This window comes from Vidua macroura, chromosome 2 (assembly GCF_024509145.1).
Source record: "Vidua macroura isolate BioBank_ID:100142 chromosome 2, ASM2450914v1, whole genome shotgun sequence".
Classification (NCBI taxonomy): Eukaryota; Metazoa; Chordata; class Aves; order Passeriformes; family Viduidae; genus Vidua; species Vidua macroura.
In genome coordinates this window covers 98,304,796-98,327,623 of record NC_071572.1, presented here as the reverse complement: position 1 = coordinate 98,327,623, position 22,828 = coordinate 98,304,796, and the positions used below count along the sequence as shown (strand labels likewise).

Below are 22,828 nucleotides of genomic sequence, written 5' to 3'. Positions count from 1 at the left end.
GGGCCACCCTCAAGCTCATCTAGAGGAGAGCCCCTCCATTTTGACCACATTAATATAAGTACATAAGAGCAAAAGCAGAAAGAGCACTTTTACATGGCATTCATCAACACATGAAAAAACAACCTACCAGGACCACTTCTGGGGTTGTTCCATTACATGTCACAAAAAAAATTGTCTCTCTGCATGCTGGTGCTTTTAAAGCTGCTGCTGCTGACTGAAAAGCTGTTTGCATCACATCTGTCCATTAAGTACAGATTTCCATATGTACAGCACCAAGGTGAACAAATCAAATGTACATTCACACCACAACCAGAGAACTGCTGTAGAGCACACATCTGCCTGAAATTCTCACATCCCCACCCATCTCTTATTGTTGTGGTTTATATTCAAAATACCAAGGTAACATCATCAGTTTTTCTATGAACTTGACCATAATGGTTTGACAGTAATCTTTGTGTTAGTGTGGTACTGACAAATTACTGTTATAGAAAAAGTGTATCCCCTGACTGGGGAATGCTGAGCCCTGCTTGAAGCATCGATCTGACACTCAGTAGCTTAGTTCTTTGTTCTGCCAAAGACTTGCAAAGCAGCCTTGGCTCACTGGATGTATTGGCTATATATGGATGTATTCATACTGTCTGGTTTAGCCCCAAAGTTAGATATAGATGCTTCCTAGTCCAAGTTCAGAAGAGACCTGAGGGCCATATTCAGGCTGCCTTTTATACATGCTCGTATTGCTATCACAGCTTCTTACTGACCAGTCTGACAATAGCCTGAGTAGCTCTCTAGTGAGCATCTCAGTTACTCTCAGAGTTCCCAGAGTCCATATGCTTTGCAAAGTGGCCTGAATACAACCCTTTGTCTCAGCTCCCTCATCTACAATGCAGGGACAATAACAAACCTCATCAAAACTATGGGAGAGTTAGGATCCCAGTGAAGAGAACAACATGGCTACTTTTATAGGCAAAGATGTTCTGTGCTATATGCAACACAACGGGGACCTGGTTTTAGAGGAGTTTGCTATCTGCAAGAGCACGCTCCTGATAAAACATCCAGAGTTAAAAAATGGGATGTAAAAGTTAGCAGGAGTACACCCTGGCACCTGCAGCAGCATTTTTGCATAGACTATGCTGTATTCCAGCATAGCTATTTCCAGATGGCAATGTATTTTTTAATTTCCCCTTGAAGTTGACTGCTATCACGCATATATATTGTACAACAAAGATGTGCACAAGGGTGAATTATTGCCTGTTCTTTGTTGTACACACTTTCCCAAAAATCTGGAGATTTATTTATGTAGCATTTAGTCTTCCTCAGAAGAGAATCTTTGCCTGGAAAAACAGTATATGCAGCAGCTACAAAAGATAAGAAGAAACAGAACAGTATGGCTAATAATGAGAACACCAACAGCAAAAATGTACAGGGTTTTGTCACAGTAATCCTGAGGCTGATGAAAAGGCGGGATGAAATTTGGCAGATACACAGAAAAAACCCAGTAGTTCCCAAGAATGAACCAGAGAAAGAGGAAAAGACTGAGGGTTAGATGGACGTAGTACTTGTGAGCATTCTGCCTCCAGGGATACTCGTCGTCGTCATCATCATCAATCACAACAGACTTGGAAAGCAGCTGCCTCATCCTGGTTGAGTCGTAGAGCAGGAGAGTCACCTGGAGGCATTGGGGGAGAAAAGGGAATAAGTAAAGTGACTGCAGAGAGTCTGAACACCTTCTGGCCACTGCCAGTCTTTGGGTCAAATTAGATTAGGTGTGGGAAAACAGTGTAAGAGAGAGCTAAGGAGCCACAAATAAGGCAGGTACTGCTGGACAACAATGCATTTTTTCCTTGTAGGTTATTCACCAGCAGGGGTCATACATTGGAAAAACATTGCTAATGGAGAGGCATGAGAACAGATTGTGTAGGGAAATGGCAGCAGCTCCCACGCTGGAGACTTTTAAGAACAGATTAGAGTAACTGCTAAATGACTTGAGTAGTGTAGTTCCTGCCTTGTAATGGGTAGATTTTTCTCTTCTAACTCTATTTTTCCATGGTTATAAATTTGAATCAGCTTATATCAAATTATGAAGCATATAGACTATGACTTAAACCTCAAAGAAGTTGCTTTAGATACTTGCAATGTACTGTTGTCAAATTTTCTTCAATTAAGTGCCATTTTCCCAGATTGCCCGATTCCTGCCTTCAGTCGAAACTAGCAGAGAAATATGGGGAATACCATGATGCCAGGTGGTTAGGAAGGTCTGGTATACAGGGAACTGCAGTAGGACTCATCAGTGTTACCTGCATTTCTTGTTTAGTCTTGGCAATACAAAGAACACAGGTAGATGCACTGTTCTCAGTCATGTTCTCTTTCACAGAGTTATAATCTGTGCTCATTTTTCTGCTTGAAAAAGAGAAGAGCACCCCTCATTTTACATTCTTTTTTCTCCAGAACACTGGCCAACGAAAACCTGTTTGGGTATATATTTTTCCTGGTTCAGATTTTATTCCATATGCCCCATTTTCAATAGGAAAAGCTTAGCAAGAGAATGCAGAGAGTTTTCTCTTATTCTTACTCTTCTCTGTTTGGTTATATATAAATGATTAAATTTTTGTTCACAAAACCAACTGGTTTTCCAGCCCAGGTGTTGGTTCCAGTTTTTGAGAAACACATTTTAAAGTCCCAGCACCAACATAGGCAAAAAAATGTTGTTTCCATTAATGTCTCACCTCCAACTGAGCACTCAAAGCAACAAGCTTGCTCAAACTATCATCTTCTCATATGAACATTTATTTTACACAGACTCATGAGGCACAGGAGGGATAAACCTGCCTGGCCAGTGGCTCTGAGGTTTCTGCATGAGGCTGCCTGTGGCTGGACCTGAAGCCTACCTCAGTCCATTTAGCTTTCAGCTCAGCACTCAGGTTCTATCAAGCTCAGCAGTGAGAATGGGGTTAAATGGCAGATGAGTACTGGGTTTGAAGCAGTCAGAGAAACCTCCCAGGTAGATTTATGAATCTCAACTGCATCTAAGTAGTTCACGGAAAGTGCATTTAATTCTTATGGATATTGCCTTGCCAAGCGTGATTGAAGAAATTGCTGGCAGTCACTCACATTGTTACTAGCTGCTGAACATACATTTATGGAGCAGCATGGCATGAATTCAACAGGCCTCTCTGGGTGCTCTAGAATGGTTCAGTTGCCTTGGTGAACAGTTACCAGTGCTTTTTAAAAGACTGGAGGTGGTAAAGGAATAGATGAGGAGCCCACAGTCTGCACAGATCTGGGCTAGAATGACTTGCCATTAGATGATGTCCATCACAGGACAGCATCCATTCAGACTTCATCCTGCACCCATTCTCTGACCTTTTAACTTTCAGAGCTCAAGCAAGGGCACTAGTGGATGAAGTCAGTGCAGTCCAGTGAACAGAACAGAGGGCAGAGTTCAGATGGGCAAGAGACTTGAATTTGGCTGCAGACCAAGCGCTGAGATAACACGTGAGTGAAGCTAATCAAGTTCTGACCAAATGCATTGCCAAACTGCAAAATAAGCAGTCCTGCTGTCAATTGAAGTAAAATTCAAACCATTATTTTATGTCAGCATGAATATTAACTGATCTGTTTGCCACCTTAGTTATACTGAGAAAAACTGACTTTTAAACCAGAAATAGCTAAGAACAAGTCAACATTTTTTATGAAAGCTTCAATCCACTAGCCTCAAAATTTCCTTTCAGTTCTGCTCTAATCTTTTTTAAACTATTATTAAATGAACCTTTGATTATACAGAAAAGTCCACTGGTGTGATCGAATGACTGACTAAGCATTTGCCAGTAGAACTCACAACATAGCAAATTCCTTGTAATAAGATTAAGCACTTTCTTTTTTTTTTTTTCCATTTTCTTATTTACTGACCAAAGGTCCTTGGAGGGCATGATTCATATCCCAGTGATGTACTGTGTTTTTCTTGGGTTACCACTCTGAAAGAGTGCAGTGAATGCAGAGACCTGCAGAGGAGGATTCTTTCCCATTTCTTTCAGTCCTGGCAAAGAAAACAGGCTAGAAATGTTGTGGTAAGGCTCTTCATGCTCCCTAAAAGCCAGTTAACACCATCTGCAAAGGGACTGTCAGAACAGGGTGGATCTTTTAGAGTCAATGCAGAGTTATATAGCTTTATAGGGACATGGGTTTATCACAGGTATGAAGGTGACTCTACTTGTCAAACTGCCAGACTGTGGCTCGGCAAAGATATAAGTGAGCACAGTCCTATAGAAGACAGGTAGTTGTGGTTAGAAAATGCTGCATCTAGATTAATAAGCCCTGCTGTGTTGCAGGGATATATTTACTTTGGAAGGAAGTGATTCTGCTGCAGTCATTTACTTCTGGCCAGGTCAGAGTGGGAGTAAATTGAACTTGTGAAGGACTATGTACAAACACAAGTGGTTTTGTAGTATTCCCAAAGCAAGGAGAATAACTTAACTTTTTCTCCCGTCTGTATGAAAATAATGGAGAAAGATTTGACGTGCTTGGAGGATTGCTTGTGGAAAAAGGACCCCATTTACCACAGGCATCCATGTTAAGTAGTCATTTCCCTCAGTAAGGATTGTAGCACAGATGCTGTGATGCAGAAGGAAAGTCACCCCACAGTGTGTGGGACAATGCTGAGCTCATTAGCAGCTCACTTGACTGACAGATGCTTTTGGTAATGGAATAAGCACAGTCCAGTCCTGTAGCTCTCCAGTACTGGGTGCATGTGGCTGTGTGGAGCTATCATCTTGTCTTAACTAGCAAGTCAAAGTCGAGTCACACAAAATATTTTTCACACACAGAAGGCACATTACCTTTAAGCTGCCAATCACACCACCCACCAACAGATATAAGGGAATCAGTGGCTGAACTGGGCAGTCTTCCAAAAACTTCATTCCTGAACGGCAAAAATGGATGTTTGTTATCTCAAGTGACAGATATTGCAACAAGCTGTACAGTGAAAACTATAGATGCTGTAAGTGAAGTGTAGTGCTTACACCCAAGACTTGTATCCTTGTGTCTGTTGAAATGGGGGCTGAATTAAAAGGGGGCTGCATCTCCCACTACAGGAGTGAGGGCCATGAACAAGCAAAAGACAGGAGAAGGAAGAGAGAGAGCAAAGGCAAAACCAACATTACTATTTTCTGGCAATACTAATTGCAGCCACATATAGGGGTCATTCGTTTCAGCCACAGCTCTTTGTTAAATGACCCATTGACTGAGCTGGACAGGGAATTTTCATCAGCAGTAGAAAATTCAGTGAAAATCAAAACCATGAAAAGAAGGAATTCTGATAAGCTTCCCCCAGAATTTTCCTGCTCATTAGTTCCTATGAGTGTGGCATGTTCCTGAGTCAGATGCCTGGAAGCTTGGGAGCCAATACCCGTGGGAGCACCTGGAACTGTTTTAGCTTTCCAAGCAGCTGATAGGGAGCTGTAGAAACTCAAGTTTCCAAGACGTTTGGGTTGCTGGAGGATAAAAGAATTGGTTGTTATGGAGCTGAGGACCCTGGCAACCCTCAAATCTACTGCAAGAAAGAGAAAGCTGGGTAAGTTTTAGGGAAGAGAGTGTATGGCTGTGTGAGGATGTTGCTGGCATTAGAGACTGAAGCTTGTGATACAGGTCTGTGGCAGTGAAACTCATCTGTCCAAATATAGATGTCTGCAATGCAGGCATCCATAAGTGAACTAGTTTTCTATACTCTGTAGTCAATAGAGAGAAGTAGGCACTTGTAAAATTCAATTCATTTTTCCTAAGATAGGCATTTGAAATGGGTTGGGTGAATTGGTCCCTGAAAGCACTTCTGTCTCTCCATGGCTATACAAGAAATCTAGACTGCCAGCTGTAGATACCTGTAAGTTAGCTGGGATGAATCCCCTGCCCAAGTCTCGTACCCAATGACATCTTCAGAAATTTTAAACAGTTCATTATACTGTAATTGTATTGGTATTGATCCCATGTTTCAAGGCTTTGACTGATCAGTTGCACAGGGTAGAAAGGATTTTCTGTTTTCTTCTTGCTGTATAAATGGTTTGCAAGGAGATATTCTGACTTTTCTCTGAATAATTGGGGTTACCTAGTTGCAGGATACCAAAAGGAATGTGCTAGTCTTAGTGCTAAACATCTCTCAGGTACAATGTCTTGCCTCCATTTTCAGAACTACACAGAGTAGGAGGAATTAGGAAAGAAGTATCAGTGGGTTTTGGTATGGTGGGGTTTTTTTGTGGTTGGGTTTTTTTTTTGGGCGGGAGGAGGGGTTGGGTTTTGTTTTGGTTTTTCTTTTCTATAGCTGTAATCCTCTTTATCTTGTCAATTTGCCCACCAAATCCACTGCTATTGCTGGTCCAGAACACTGCTGATGTCCTGAACATCTCCTGCACTCTTTGCATGGTATAATACAGGTGCTCTGGATTGTGGTTGCTTGTTACAGGTCTGACTTTAGTCACAGGACAGGGGACAGTGTTTTGTGGTCTGCAGTTTTGTGATTCCCTGTGTGTAAGGGCTGTGGAGTCCACTCTACTCTTCTATACTAAGTATTTATTACCAACCTTTGTATAAATGAAAAAGGCTGCACTTAGATGGATTTGGACTCTCTCCCCTTTCATTCTTATTACAAAGCTGTAATTTTTTGTCCATTTTGCCACTGTGTAACACTGAGACCTGCTCAGACTCCCAGCTTTACAGAGGTGGGCAGCAGGGAAATTGTCACAAATTACATCATGTTCATCAGAAAGCTGCTGCCAAGGTTTCCAGAGTTCTTAGCCATCTAATAGCCTGCCACAAAAGCAGCTGGCCAGGGATCACTGGGAATATATTTCCATTTAGGAACCTAGGCAATTTCTATTTCCAATGTGTTAAATGAGATTTCAGTTTGAGGGAAAAAAAAAAGAGAAAAATGCCTTTCTTTTTTTTTTTTCATGCAGCTCTGATTCTCTTTCCCAGACAAATCTATTATGGAATCCTTTAATATATATAACATGACATCTGTCAGTCTTGGGAAGGATTTGAGTGACAGCAGCACTCTGTAGGTTTTGAGAGAATACTGCAGATAGATATGACAGCAAACGAGTAGGTCAAAGCAGGTAATACAGTTGTAACTTTAAAAATACACCCCAAGGTGTGAATAGGAAATGTGGACCTACAGTTGACAGATGGGCACTGGTATTTGTTACAGTGAAATCAATGAATGTGCCAATCAGTTCTCACACAGCGTGTGTTTGGTTTATCTGGGAACACCAAAACTAGTTGGAAAGCATCAGTGCAAGCTCTTCTTTCCCATACGCAACAGATATGTTCTCCTTTGACTGCTAGAGATGGGATATATGGACCATGTGAGATCAAAGATCTGCCTCTACTGCAATGCTCCCTGCAAGCCAGAGCAATTTGTGGTTCAGAGTGCAAAGCAATTGAGCCTGACCACAACACAGACCAGCACAGGAGTCCAAATGAATGAACCAAGACCTTTGCAAGATCAGACACAGCCTGAACAGCATCCAAAGGGGAAAAAAAAAAAAGAGATGAGAGGCTTGGGAAAGCAGAGGTACTTGCACATTTTACCTCCTGGCTGCCACAGAACAACACTGCAGTGGGATCCAGGACACAGGGTCCAGCAAGTGGAAAGAGCACTTGTGAGCAACCAGGACATGAGCTTCTCTAAGGGCACCATTTGGGGCAGTGCTCTGGCATGGCCCACAAAGGATTGCTACATACCAAGTGTCCTTGTGACTCATGATTATCCATGAGATGAGGGGTCAGGACCAATGAAAATCAATACAGCATTGGCCTCTTTTTAGCTGCTTTACTCTTCTCAGCTGAAAATGGCTGAAGTACACCCATAGGAAAGGAGGGCTGCTGTATAGCAAAGCTGATCCGCTGTTTGGTGCCCACTACACAACTTTATTCCTAATGGGAGGCAGAGACCTCAACATGCCAGGCCATTTTCAGGTGTTCCTCATGGATGCCTGCAGCTGTCATCACTTAGCACAGACCTCAGTCAGTAAGCCCCCTAACTGTGGACCTTACATTTGGATCTAGTGCTGCAGAGAATTTCTCTCGAAGTAACTGCTTTTGGGCCCCATTTTATCAGAAAGCATATCAGCAAATCAGAGGAGTGGCTGAAGGACTGGAATGCAAGGAAAGATTGTGTTAAACAACAACTGCTAAAGCACAAGACTGGTTCCCACGTAAAGGCACGGAGTATGAGAATAGGCTTCAGACAATTCCTGGGAGCATTTGAGATTTGAGGAATTATTTGAGGAATTACTTGGTGTTATGAGTGTGAGGAGTAGTACTGGGTTAAATTTGAACAGGGGGCAATTTAGACTGCTTACTAAAAAAAAAAAAAAACATGTCATCAGCTTTCAAATGTGATTTAACTATCCTTGGCGAATTCTGTATATAAAGGTACTCTGGACACTGTACAAGAATGGGTTATTGGAAGTAATTCTTCATTGTCCTGGAAACTAAAAAAAATTTAAATAAATCTCTATATCTTTGGAGTGTTTAATGAAAAAAAAGAGATCTTCTCTGCCAGTAAAAGTGAAAAAGCTGCTAAACAATCTATGGCTTAAATGATGTCACAAGTCTGCAGGTTGGAAAATATGCTGAGTCCTTTTCATGTATCTTGAATTATACTGTGATTTACAGCATTATCAAAATTTAAGAGTGTATAATGTTCGCATGTAATTATTACCAGGGCTGCCTGTTTTTCATCTCTGAGTTTTAACAAGTATTTTATCTCACAGTTTTCCTCTGTAGGAAGCAAGAGCCAAAATGACTGGAGGCACATCAGCAAGTTTTTTTCTAAGATCATGGTAACAGAATATTATCAGAAGATCACAGGGTTTTGCTTGGAAAATAAATATCTGCATTTTTCTTGACATTTCATTTTCCTAAAAATACCTTTGCTGATATGGAGCTGCAGGAAACCAATATCCTCTGACAACACTACATTACAGTGACATTATCTCTTAATTTCAGTAAGTTGTGGGGAAAAAAAGGGCTCTGTATCTGATGCAGGAGATATCCAGAGCTCCAGGCTAATATCTTACTATAGACTTTCCACTTCTCTGATCTTAAAGATACTGTGAAATGTTCCTGAGAAATTATATTTATAAGTGGTCAGATTCCAGACCTGGATTCATTTCCAGAAGGCAGGATGTCAGTGTGCATGGAAACTGTGCCACATTTTGTATTATACCTTCCCATCCCTATTTCACAGTTCAGGCATATTCAGCCTGGGGAAAAGCTAAAGCTGGAATCTTCTTAAGGGATAAATAGCAATCTTAAGTCATGGGTAAGTATAAGAGCAGAAGTGTTGTGATGTAACAGTTCAGTCCATTTCCCTACTTCGTAATTGCTCCCTAATCCCTTGTTAGAATTCCCTGGTTCCTAATTAGGGCATCCTAATTAGGACATCCTAATCGGAATCCCACCATAGTCATGAGTGGTACTTTGAAAGCCCCAGATTAAGGGAATAGCACCAACCTTTAGCTGAACACTTATTATGTGGGTTTGGATAACTATCCATGCCAATGGGCCAGGTGTCCCAACTGCCTTAAAAGTCACCTCATCTCGAGGCAGACACCTAAGAGACGGTGTGGGAATTTCACTGTCCGGAATGTCCATTGCCCTTAACAGCCTGCAAGGACAACATGCAGCGCTCAGCCTGGCTGTGGATGCACACAGTCTGAGTCTAGGTGAGATGCAGCTTGCCCTCAGCATCTGCATCTGGAGTTCCTTTGGACCATCTCTCATGAGTAACGAGGCACCAGGTGAACAGCTTCTCAAAGACAAGGGCTCTTGAAGACTTTGAATTCAAAGCGATCTGGATGCACTGGAAAAAGGCATTCAAAATCTACAAGACAAAAACTGATAGAGCCAAACACTGTGTGTAGGGGAGGAAACTTCAAGGTAAATAAAAAACAAGATATGTCTGGTAGGGAGCAGCACTGCCAAAAACCATCTGGGCTTACAATGCACCATAAACTAAATTGGAGGAAATGGGTTGCTGCAGAGAGACCATGTTTAATTTTGAGGTGTGTTTACAGAAATCCTGCATGTTAAACAGAGGAGCTAATTACTCTGCACTGCTCATTCCTCAGGTCTCAGCTGGAGGCCTGTGTTACATCATTCTTTTATTAATAAGGAAAAATACTTACATTGGCCAAAGGTCAAAGGAGGGAGGCAAAAATGAAAAAAAAAAAAAAAACAAACCTACAGAAACAGTGACCTGTGAGGTCAGGATGAAAGAATTAGGTTTTTAAGACCTCTGGGAAAAGAAAAGAGAAGATGGAGCAGGGTTATAATAGCAGCCTTCAAACAGTTCAAAGGATCTCTTGAGTAGTACAGTGACCAATATGTTTTTGTGATCACAGTGGGCAGGACAGGCTGTAATCTGTTTAATTTGCCATAGGGAAGATTTAGGTTGGATATGGGGAAAAATATTTTGTCTTTGAGAGCAATAAAATGTTGAAATAGACTCCTTGGGAAGCCATGGTATTTCCTTGAGCAAGGGCAAGTTAGACATCTGTCAGGGATGCTGTGAGCACATGAGCCTGTCTGAAAGCAGAGGTGGATTGGTGTCTCCACTGATGTTTCTCAAGTGGGGTTCACAACCCATATGGAGGATATGAAAGGCTGAAAGGGAGCAATGAAGTGTTATAGAAAAAATAAAGATCTATGTTAATGGTAAGGGAAGGGTGATGCTTAAGAAAAGAGGGGCCTTATGCAGTTTAAAAAGGTATAAAATTGTGTAGCTCAAAGGATTTTCCTTTCTTAAATATTTGATCTTGAAATGCTACTCACAAATCCAGCCTTTGAGGGGTTATACAGAGACAGATCAGCCAAAAACCAGGTCTGACTTTCAAAAAGGTAGAGACATAGCAGCCTACAGCATTTCTTTTTCCCTTCCAGCACTATGCTTCTACGAGTTTTTGCAGTGTAGCTAAGGCAGAGGGATCCTGAGTAATGAAATCTCATGTGTCAGATTCTGAGCTTCCTCCCACAGACAAAGCTGGGTTTTGAGGTAAAACACACTGGAGGGGTTTTTAAGATAAACAGGGTCAAAATTCAAGTACTTCTTCCTCCCTGATATGGAGTGTGGGCTGAGATTCTGTCTGAAGCTAAAGTACCAAGACAAGGATTTAACAGCTGGAAACCCTGAATTTTCCAGTTCCTTTTTCCACCAGATATGTTAAACAGCCACAGAGTGCCAGGAAGTTTTTACTTTCAATTTACTTTAGTAGTCAACTTACCTATAAAAGTCATGGACAGTGGTAAGGCAAGGAAAGCGAGGAGCCCAAATATAAAGCATGCTGTGAAGGAAAAAAGAAAGACAGTTTTATTTGGGCTAGTTCAGGTTTAGAGGCCAGCATTTCCATCCAGTTCTTTACAGATGCTCTGTATCCACACAACTGTGTAGGAAGAAATGCAGTGCACTTGAGGGGGTGGGAATATCACCTGCATGGTGCAGCATTTGAGGTGATGGAACCAGCACATGTTTTATCACTTCAGGATGCAGTGAGAGACACAAACTGCTTTTGTAGCTATTACTTGCAGCTTGTCTTAATCCAAGGGCAAGGAGTCATCCATTGCTGCCTTATCCTGCATCCTTTTCAGAGGCACTGCCAGGCGACTGTGCAGTAACAAGTAATTTTGCATCAGCTAATCCATGGCAACTGATGAGCCATATCTGTTTGCTAAGCAAATAGCAGCTTTAATGCCATTCCACTTAGTTTTCATTGATAGCTAAATAAACTGTCGTTATCACAGATGTGAATAGTTTCTGTCTGGTCTAACTCCCTGACCCAGCTTAGCTCATGAGCACAAAGGCAGCAGCCCTGCTGCAAGAAGTGGGATTTGTCATTGGAATAGATCAGCTTAAGCTGTGTGGAAGGATGCTCTTAGGGGTGCACATAGAGTCTCCCTGCAGGTGGGTGGACCTGAGGGGCTTACTTACTCCCTAGAGGTTGCTGGTGTATCTGAGCCCTGATGTTTTCCCTGCACAGCCAGGTGCTGCAGAGGATGAATGCTTACCTTCACGGTGGGTGAGGGACACTAGCGTCTAGGACAGTGTGAGCAGCCTGTCTCACAAAAGCTGCCATCTCTCTGCCTAATCATGAACACTTGGCAACATTAAAGTGAAACGCTGCCCTGCCAAATGAGAGTAAAATATAATGAGGACATTCTGTGGCAAGTGTCCCTTCAGAGCCCTTCCAGAAACTATTCAGGCTGCAAGTGTGTGCCTAAGGGTGCCACAGTGCAGGTGGGCAGAGATTGCAGAGGGGCTGCGAAGAGCACGGATAAGAAAAGGAGTAGGATGTCTCCTTGGAGGCTTGCAAAAAAAACCTTGGAGCAAGTATTTGGAGTTGGCTTGGGACCAGCCCCTTTTCCCAGGTATACTGTGTCCCACAGTTCCCCATGCCAGAGAACTGCAACCTCTGCAAGGTGCATGGTGTCCCCCTGGCCCTGCAGGAGCAGGGACACTGCCAGCACCCTGCAGACAGTGCCGCTCTGGAAATAAAAAAATTCTGCAGCACTGCCAAAATACCACCCTCAGGCTGCCTTAGAGAAAAAGGGCAGCATCACTGCCTCTGTTTTACAGAAGGAGAAACAGAGAGCACATAGGAGCAGCATCAAAATTCAGAGCAGATCCACCAGGCTTTCTGACTCGCAGACACTTTTCATGGGAATACACCATCCCCCACATACTGCTCATGTTTTCTCCACAGAGAACCAGGATCTTACACTTAAGCTCTTGAAAGACATCTTTCTCTGAAGTAGCATGTTTGTTATCTCTATGAACTGGGAGAGACTGAGGGTATTTTGAGCTGAAGAAAGCACTTCTGTTCCTTTGTGCTGCCCCCTCCTCCTTTCCTTGTCGGCCAGTCTCCCTCTCTCTATCTCTGTCTCTCTCTCTCTCTCTCATTTTTGCTCAGACTCCTATCTCTTGAGTGCTGCATAATACAGAAATTCTTCCTCTGCTTGAATAGTGTCCTACACTTGACTAATCTCTTTCAACCACTGACAGCCTCTCATTAGAACAACTCAGCCTAGAGCCTCCCTTTTTACATGTCACATTTTGTACTAGCTCCTCTTGCTGTTAAGTCATTTAGACTATTCTTTTATATTAAGAAGCGACAGTATTGTAAATGAGTTGCGCTTCCAACATCATTTTTGTGCAAACAGTGCCCACAGGCTGGGCAACTCATTTATCTGGTGCCCAAAGGGGTGCCTCTCAGGTCTGCAGGGCATTGCACCGACTGCCTGGTGTGGCCGTAAGTGCTGTCATTGCAGCGCAGCCCTCGCAGCGACGTCACCCCTCTGCCTGTGGTTTCGTAGCTCCCCCTGTCCCTGCCCGTGCTGCACGGGAAGTGCTCAGGAGCCCGGGAGGAGGAGGAGGAGGAGGAGGAGGAGGAGGAGGGACGCTGCAGTAAGCTCTGAAAAAAAGCTCATGTGCATGTGAGGTTACACATCTGGCAGACAGGTGTCCGTGTTTGCTTGTGTCTGACATCTGCCCAACAGCCCGCTTTTGGAGGGGAGAAGTGGGAGGTAGAGACCACTCAGAGCTCAAGAGAAAAAGATAATGCTTCATTAATTCCGCTCCCAAAGCAGCCGCTGGGAATGTATTTACTCATTATCTCCCCATTCAGCTGCAGCCTCTTAGGTCTCGAATTGGAGGGGCAGATGCATAGTCTGGGAAGGCTTCCAGATCCATGTTTAACAAAGTGAGGCTCTTCAACAACTGCCTACACAACTGGCAGGGCTCTGCAGCCACTCGCAGTGTCGCTAGCAGCGCTAAAGACTGATTTTCCCTAAATGTATGGGGGGTTTCGCAGATATGCTGCTCAGCTGGGATACACGCATTCTCTGCCTGGGTTTGTCTGGGTTGTGCTGCCCCGTTCTGGTTCGAAGACAAATTGCTTCAGAAAATGGTACTTGCCGCAGGGTAGCACGGCTCAGCAGAGAGGACGCTGCTGTGCAGCAGGTTCACATATGGGGCTTGTGGTGTTTTTATGTCAGTGATACCGCCTCACAGGCTGGTCAGAGAAGCCCCTGGCCCCATTCCTAGAATAAGTAGCAAAAAAGGGCTGGTAGTCTCTAAAAACACAACACAACTAGAAGTGTTTCCAGGCATGCCTCGAAAGGGTATCTGTTCCATGAAGCTGGTGCCTGGGCATTAGGCAGGAGAACTCACTGCTCTGTACCAGCATGGCAGCACCTGCTGGGGCACTGGTAAAGTCCTGCTGTGGGATCCAAACATGCTGGAAAATGGATGGAGGGAAGAGCTCATGTCTAGGATCACAACAGAGGAAGAAGAGAACAGGTGGCTGAATATCTTGCACATTCCTTGAGATCTGTGGTCACAAAAATTATATCAGTGGGTGCAGGTTTTGGGTCTCCTTCCCAGGAGTACAGTCAGCTGATATAAATCTGCTGTTTGGCTGAATTCCTCTTGCCAGGATTTCCCCACAGAATAAGCACACTTGAGATCACTGCTGACATTTTGGCTGTATGTCATGGTCTCTCTCCTGTCTGATGCCCGAGCCTTTGCATCTTCCACAGCCATGCCCCTGCACTGCAGCTCTCCTCCCAGTCCTCTGCCACCCCCTTGTTGTGCCTGGCCTCAGGACACACAGCCTGTTGCCCTCTGGCATTTGCTTGGGATCTGGAGGCAGTACTGGAGGTGACACCAATTCACCTGTGGGCTCCTCAGACTTTATTTTGCTGCCACGAGTTTTCCAAGCATTTGGAAATTTCAGATCCGCTTGGGCTGTCCCTATTTACTTTGAAGAGAGAGAAAAGTTTCTTTCTTTTCAGGTAAGAGTCTTCACAGGATTATCAGAAGTGAATATCAATCTCAATCTACCTACTTTCCTCAGTAGTATGCTAATACAGCTGTAGTGCAAGCTGCTCAGTAGAGTGACAAGCTCTCTGATAATAAATACAGTAATAAATGAAGTGTTGGTTGTATTGCCATCACTCCTAGGTGCTATTTGTTCTGTAGTTTGTCAGGTTCTGGATAAAAAAAGATTTTTTTTTTTTTTAACAAGATACTACCAGCTTCCAAACAGTCTGCAGTTACCCCAGGATTTATCTGCATGAGCAAGCTGAGGAGCAAAATTCTGTGTGAAAATTCACAGTGTGCCCTTTGGACAATACCCTGTGGGAATGCTGCTCTGAAGGGGCCTGACTCCCAGCAGTCTGGGTTTTAGGAAATTTGGGTCAAATTCAGTTGGCAGGGCCCCATGCCTGCTGATGCCCTGAGGCAGACGCAGATGGCAGTGCAGTAGCTTAGCAAGCAGTGTCACAGTGTGCTGCACTGCAGCATGGGTGGTGTAACAGGCTGGAGTGCAGATGGGGAGCAGGTATTTTCATCCATGTTTTATTCCTTCATGGCATCTGCAGGCATCCCCTGCAGTACTGATAGACACTTGGAGCAAAGAAAGAATGCAGCCTGTGGAGGTGTTGTGGTGGCAGAGAAAGTCTCAATGGATCTTTCTGAGGAATCAGCCCCAGTAAGATCGTATGTTTTACAGACCAGGGATGAGTCTGCCCATGATTTTGGTAGCTGTGATTACTGGCTGTCTTTCTGTGCTTTCAAGTCACAGGAAAATGTCACTATTTCAAATGGGATAGCAGAAAAGACTTGAATGAAGTAACATGAAGGAAAGGAATTAAATCTGTTCAGCTTGCTGGCCACCACCGAATAAGAAAATAACAGCAAGGTTTGAGCACTCAAAACCAGGCCTGTGAGTATCCAAAGAGTAGAGACATGAGATATCCTTGAACAAAACCAAAGACTGCTCTGTTCATGAGGCTAAATGCCATAGCAAGGATTCCATCAATTGCTGGAATAGTCTCTGGGGATGAATGGCAGAAATTCCATCCCTGGCGTGATTTAATCTCTTGACCAAAGTGGAAACTCAGAAGCTGGAAGATTCAGGGTAAGGAACAGCCATTCCCATGGAGGCCTCTAATTCCACTGCAAAGCCACCATTTGAGGCAGGGGAAGTGGGAGGAAACTGACCAAATCCCAGCTCAGGGCCAACAGCTGTTTGCTGTGTTCCAGCACTCTTTGCTTCATTAGGGTTGAATGACTGTGATGTAGAACTTTGGTACCCAGATATCAGCATCACATCACCTAAAATTTATGTCCTAGGTGTAGGTGCTTTGGGGGTTGAGCAATATTGCAGAGTGTCCAGCCTGAATTTTATATGATGCCTCTGGATACTGAACTACAGTTACGCCATGGTCTAAATTCTGGATTTGGCCCCTTGTGAATAATTTCCAGAAGTAATTTTATAACAGTATTTAGGCATTCCATATAGAGCCATTCAGTTTGCATTGCAGTAGACCCAGGGTAGTGGACTAGGCTTTTTTATTTTGGTCAATAAATTGAAGACTGAACTTAAATTGCTACACCAAGAATGAAAAAATGCTCCACAGGTGGGTTGGCTCTTGAGAATTATTTAAATACCAGGAGACCAAAGGTACAACTGTGGATTTTGCTGAAAAGCTCTTTGAAAAATAAATACAGGATGATAAGGAAAAGTGAAATTAAGCCTCACTGCATTTCATGAAGGCTGGCATTTTAATGAACATAAAATCAATTTTGGATGCATTAGTTGATCCATAACTAAAGCAGAGCTTATTTTGAACTTAAACATGAGAAGAACCTGAAGATACTTTCCTGAAATGTTATTTCTGAGTTCCTCACTCATGGGTAATTTTTCAGCTACCCAAGAGAGTGCTTCTGGTGTAGAAGAGCATAGGTGAGATCAGAACTAATCCCAATCTTTCAAAAAAAAAAAAAAAATTCTAAAGGATTAATTATTTTCTCTCTCATCATTGAAGTTCCAGTGGTAATTTAATAACAGGAAACGGTAACATTTTGCTTGTAGGCACTAGGAACAAAAATCAGAGAAAATACCACTTTTGACCTTTTAAATTGTGATGTTCACCAATGAGTCCAGATCCTCCCTGAATGCCTTTTCTGCAGGATGTGAGGGATCCCACAGGGACCAGCTGGGTCCCAGTTCCACACCTAGGCACTTGTCAGGGTGTAATGAGGGTGCATGCTCTGCAACCCTTGTTTTCCATCCCTCTCCAGCCCTCCTTTCCCCTGGGGCAGTGATGAGCATGAAAAAGTAGGCCAGAAAATATCCTCTCCTTCCCTACCTGTGCCAGGTTTCTGCAGGGAGACCTGGATTGAGCTTTCTGTCCCTTTGGCCTGATTTTCTCTGCCAGGTTGTAAGACGGCAAGGAGTTGAGGGGTTTAATCATTAATAAAAGTTCATTCTGAGCTTTGAGAGCCTTTCAGGCAAAGCAAAGATCAGGAATATAGAAGACTCCAAGGTAACACTCTAGACTGGCAAATGCAGCAGTAAGTGTGGGTAAAGTATCACTTATGAGGAGTGGTCAAGGGGTTTGCTGCTTCTTGTATTTGAGTGGAATTAGAAATTGCTACTGCCTAGAAGTGAAAGCAAAATGTCACTTTCATGTTTGCAAGTTTCACTTGCAACTCAGAATGAAAAGGTGATGCAGTCAGCAAGAGTAAGCTGCTTTAATACCCATGGATTTTAACCTCCTGCTGAGGACACTGCTTCCCTGATCTTACAAAACCCCACCTCTGAAGTGTATTTCTCCTGTGCTTCTGTGCAGCTCAGCCCAGGTCAACTTTCTGCTGCATTGCTCCTCGGAGAGCAAAACCAGCCTGTTCAACCAGCTGTCAGCTCATTCCAGCCCTCTGAGTCCTCCACCCTGGGTGGGAAGAACCAGTTGCTTTAAAACCTCAGCAAGCCCAGGCTGTCACGCCAAGGAACCTCTGTCCAGACAACTGATGCTTCCAGCCCACAGCAATGGGCTGCTTATAGGGGATACCCCCACCTGCAGTGGCCCTTGTGCCAGGGAGCAGGCAAGCAGAGGGAAGAATAACCTGTCCCAGATCTCACTAGGTGAAAGGGGGGATATTTCTGACCATATTCCATCCCCAGACTTGCGTCTCTGTGCCATCACACAGGCTGGCAGAAGTTTTGCTTGGCGGGAATCGCTCCTTGGAGAGTTTGTTCTCAGGTGATTTTCCCTGCGCATGCTTCTGCATGCACTGCATGTGTAAGGTAACACATTATTTTGCTTAGGCTATGTGTTGCTGCCCATATTTAGGTACATGGTGGTGTTTGTTAGAAATTTTGTGCTGGTTGCTAAACTTCAAATACTGCAACAGGCAGCTGCTGTTAGGGTAGAGTTACTATTGCACACTCCATCAGTTCCCAAAATTATCTAGGAAAGGAAACTTCAATGAAAGATTCAGATGGGACTTGGTACCATCGTGATTCCTTTATATACTTGGCTTAGCAACAGGGCAGCTTAAATACATGAGGCAATGGCTACCAGAACTGCCTTACCATTGCTGGCAATTTTAGATATGCACTGGTGGCAGGCTTTCTCCAGGCCAGCAGCCATTGTGGTGAGCCTTTTGGGGTGCCTGTGGAGACAGAGAAATCAATATGGCTATGTGAAGTGTCTTTACCTTACTAAGTATCTTGACTCAGAGTACTCACACATGCTGGCAGGCTTTCACTACCCTCAAAAACCCCAAGCATGCACAAACCCAGCCAGCAGCGGGGCATACCCAGAGGCAGGAATGCCTTCCAGCAGCTCCGTGCTTGCCTGCTGGTGATGATGCTTGAGCCCTGGGGTCACGGAGAGGCTGGGGGAGAAGTATTAATGTCATCTTCCTGAAAACTGTGAAAGGTTCTGTCTTTACTTTGACTGGGTTTCGGGCAGAACAAAGAGCATTTAAATGTTATGAGAAAACCCAGGGAAACACGTGGGGTTTGCTACACAAACCTCAGCAAGAATTAACGAGTGAGCAAAAATGAATTAAAGAAAATAAGGAGAGAGGATGAAAAGAGTTTTAAGGTCAAGGAGGATTCTGAAGAAGAATATGGACTAAAAACTGCAAACCACAGGGAGCCCAGAACAACATGCCTTTGACAGAAAAGTAGCTGGATTAGAAAGTAGCTCCTTGTAAAGAAGAATTTTTACAAGGTGGGTTGAGGGATGAGCAAGCAGCCAGGCATCCAAGGTCGGGCCTCAGACAGCACCAGAGAGTTAAGTAGCATTCCACATCAATGGGAATGTGGAAAGCTCACACACACACACACACACACACACACACACGCGCTCCAAGCCTCAGCTTCTGGCCAGGGTCACCACAAGTCTGCAACCACCAGCAGCTGTGTGACAGAGGAAGGTGTGTGTGGAGGAGGCCAGGATAAGGGAAGCTGCATTCCTGAACCTACCTCAAAATAGCCTCTACATTTCTTAATGGTTAGAGAGCAGTATTTTAAGCTTAGCCTCACTGTGTACTAAGTTGACATGAGATCCATCCTAGGGTTTTCTTGTGCAATGCTGTGTCCAGCTTGGCCCAGAGCCTATTAGGGACCATGGGGTCCCAGGCACATATTGAAGATAAAGACAGACTTGTTCAACCACCTGATCCATGGCCATATCCCTCTCCAAAGTCTGTCCAAGCCCTACTAGTCAAGGCTGAGTAGAGGAGGCTGTCTCCAAGCCCAGACAGGACCCTCTGCTGCCATGGGGAAGGGGATGGGGTTTGCTCCTTGCACAATGGCATTGCAGATTCTGTTTCCTGGCAGTTAATAGAGGCAAGTTTGGTTTTACCTGTGGGTGAATGACCAAGCAAGAGTCAGGGGCTGAGGTCTTCACAGACATCCCACCAGATCAGTAACCCTTGCAGGCAGCAGCCAGCCACCAACATATACATCCAGGTTTCTAGTGTGCCTGATCTCATCAGATGTTTCATGGAATTTAGCTCTCCTTTTCCAGCCCTCATCTTCATATCCCAGAGGACATCTCCATCAGTACTGAATGGAAATTGCATATGAGTGCCTGACCTCTGGTGAGTACATGTGTCTCATACCAGCCACCAAACCTTCTTCAGCAGAGCAAATACTGTACCTATGGGCTGCAACTATTGATGAGCATTTCAAGGAAAAAACTAAGCATGCTCAGGGAAAACAGAAAGGAGGAAGGGAAACCGGTACTTTTCCCAACTAAATGACATATTAACTTTAAAGCTTTCAGTGCAGGTTTCTTTCTAGAAGATGCACAAACAGGTATTCATTTTGCATCTGGCAATGTCTGCTAACAAAGGTGTTCTAAATCACGCGTAGATCGGGAATATTAGCCTTTATGTAAATGTTTATGACTAAAATTACTTTTATAGAAGGAATTCTTACAGAAACAATATTAATCCAATCAATCCAATGCCATATTAAAAATCACTTAAATATCAAATTATCTTAAGCAGAATTTATTGCGGCTGGGAATGCTGTATTTCCATAAGGAGAGGGTAAAACGGACGTTTTGTCTTTATTTACTGCTCTTTTACACTAAAACTGGAGGAGGACTCGGTATCTGGAAGCATGTCACCACCTAGTGACAGAGCCCAGAAGTGACCGTGATTCAGAGCTCTGTTTTGTGCGGTTCTAACAGGTGAGATAAAGAAAGCAATTTCATGATGGCTGTGCACAAAGCATGTTCACGCAAGAGCACAACACAGAAAACTACCAGGTAATGGTTTCAGTTCTTCCTCAGATGTTGGAGGCTTGGACTTCTCCACGACTGACAAATCCCTCAGAGAATTCATTCTATTTGCCAGATAAAGAGGTGTTGCCCCTTTCCCCCACACCTTTGATGATTCTGCAGAAGCTGCTGTGGGTGTTAAGGGTGAATTATTTTCTTTTGTGCCAATGCGTGAGGGTGCTGAAGTGCAATTCAGCAGCCAAGCAGCTGCAGAATGGTTTTGTTTCACAATTGAAACTGGGAAATTGTCACTGAAACTCACAGGAAACTGAAATTGGCACAGCACAAAGACTGGCGCCTTACAAGGGCAGGAAGGTATCCTGCCCCACTGTACCTGCTCCCAGTTTGATAGTGAGTTGTAAAAGTTATATGAAAAACATAAAACTCAGCCAGGAAAAACTTATAAAGACCAAAGACAACTTCTGGACTTCCTCCCATCAGTCCTTCCTTGAGTTTGTTTCCCCAGTGGAAAGGGACCTGCCCTTGGGTTAGAAGGGCCAGCAAGCACTAGGGACAAGTCTCTGAACCCTTGCAGGAGGCTGGAGTCTTTCCATACAGCTGCTTTTTAGGGTGGCAGGTTGCAGCTGAGCCACACTAGAGTCACAGCACCCCTGTGCCTCTTCCAGGCTGTCCCATACTCCTCACTGAGTGCCCTCAGTGCTGGTGGTCAGCAGCCAGGTTTGCCCACCTGGAACACATGCTGTGTGTCGCATTACTGCCTCCTGTCGTAACTCAGTTCCTTGCCCCTTACAAGCACAGTCTTAAGTGTGTGTAGCACAGACCCTCCATCCTGTTTCCTTTGTTATTTCAGCTAGTTTTAGCTTTAAACTATTTTTCTGGTCATTATTCTCATCCTAAATATTTAGAAAATAGGAGTCAACACTGACTGATAGCACTGAGTGACTGGTGCATGCCTGACCTACAGCAAAGCCAAAAGACAACTTCAGGCTGGCCCCACCGTGTGTCAGTCCAAAGAGCCATGTCCACGTTTGTACTGTGGTGTTCAGACTTTTCAAATTGAGCTCTTCTCTCTCCCAGATGCAGGTGCCCCACTCTGCACTGGTGGACACAGCAGGCAGAATTGGTGGGGCTTCCTAAGATCCCAGTTCCCACTTGATGGCTTATTACTAGCAGGGGATCCCTGCTGGGACACGGGAGGTGTACATGGACCAGCAAACCCCTCCGGAGCAAGGGCTCTTCTCTAAGGACTGCTAGAGGCAACAATTTCTTTTTATTTTTCTGAAATATTCAGAGCAAAGTCCTCTTCCAGATCCGGTTTCCTAACAAACCACAAAGCCCCACACTGGTTGTTATGCCAGCACATTGTCCAGTTCCCAGCAAACCCCTCTTACCTGAGAGCGCTGTGAGTGCCAAATCCCTTCACCTGCACGTGTGGGAGATGGGGCAGAGGAACGGCAAAATCCAGCCTTCAGTGGCAGCCAGCTGGGAGAGCGCTCTCCGCTGGCACCCCAGAGCTCTGCTCGGCTCCCTGGGACCCTGCCCGTGGGCGGTGAGGCACGGAGCGGGGGCTTGCTGGCTTTTATTCCTCCTGGCCTGCCGCTCTCACAGCTCTCGACGGCAGCACCGTGGGAGCTGTGGGATGAGGGAGCGCTTGCCGGCAGAGCCCATCCTCATCAGGCTCCCCACTCCCACGGCTGGCTGGAGCCACAGCCCACCCTGTGCCGTTCCAGGGTGACAGCAGGGGGAAGCAAAGGACCCCACACAACGGTGACTGTACAGGAGGGGAAAAAAAATTAAAAAAAACACCAACAAATTTCTTTCACTAAGTCTTTTCTTTTAGAGGGAAAAAAAAATATTTATTCAGAAATCAGTAGAGAGGGTTAAGTACTTGGTTCATTGTTCATGCAGTTCCCCCCCTTCCCCATCAATGCAGCTGATAGAGCTCTTTGAAACTGCCACTGCCTTAGCTGTTGGCTCGTTTATGTCTTGTGTCACCCTGGAGAGTGTCATCTATTTGTTAGGTGGTTACCTGCTAGGTCACCTTCCCATCAGCAGGTGACCATCTGGCATCTCAGGTGTAATTATAGGTATGGGTAATCTGCTGGAAAGCCCTTGTTTCTGCACAAGAAAAAGTGGGTTTGAGGGAGAGCACTTCTGCAGGAGGAGTGACAGCATTAGTAAAGATTGATGTGTACTTTGAGTCCATTCAGGAAGGCCCCACAAGAAAGAAAAGGTT

General features: G+C 44.3%; 1 protein-coding gene and 1 long non-coding RNA gene across 2 annotated transcripts; one reads left to right on the top strand and one right to left on the bottom strand.

The window, feature by feature from the left end:
• Positions 1-17: 17 nt before the first annotated feature.
• TMEM272 (transmembrane protein 272) lies at positions 18-22,291 on the bottom strand. The gene is made up of 5 exons (XM_053972000.1): positions 21,984-22,291; positions 18,426-18,505; positions 11,274-11,333; positions 4,833-4,915; positions 18-1,666 (listed from the first exon to the last, which is right to left on the bottom strand). Exons 2-5 carry the CDS (start codon positions 18,481-18,483, stop codon positions 1,304-1,306), a joined length of 564 nt encoding a protein of 187 aa, XP_053827975.1. The 5' UTR covers positions 18,484-18,505; positions 21,984-22,291; the 3' UTR covers positions 18-1,303.
• Positions 1,702-8,872, top strand: LOC128804330 (uncharacterized). The gene is made up of 3 exons (XR_008436019.1): positions 1,702-1,812; positions 3,375-3,492; positions 8,763-8,872. It is a non-coding gene; the product is annotated as an uncharacterized LOC128804330 (long non-coding RNA).
• Positions 22,292-22,828: the final 537 nt, after the last annotated feature.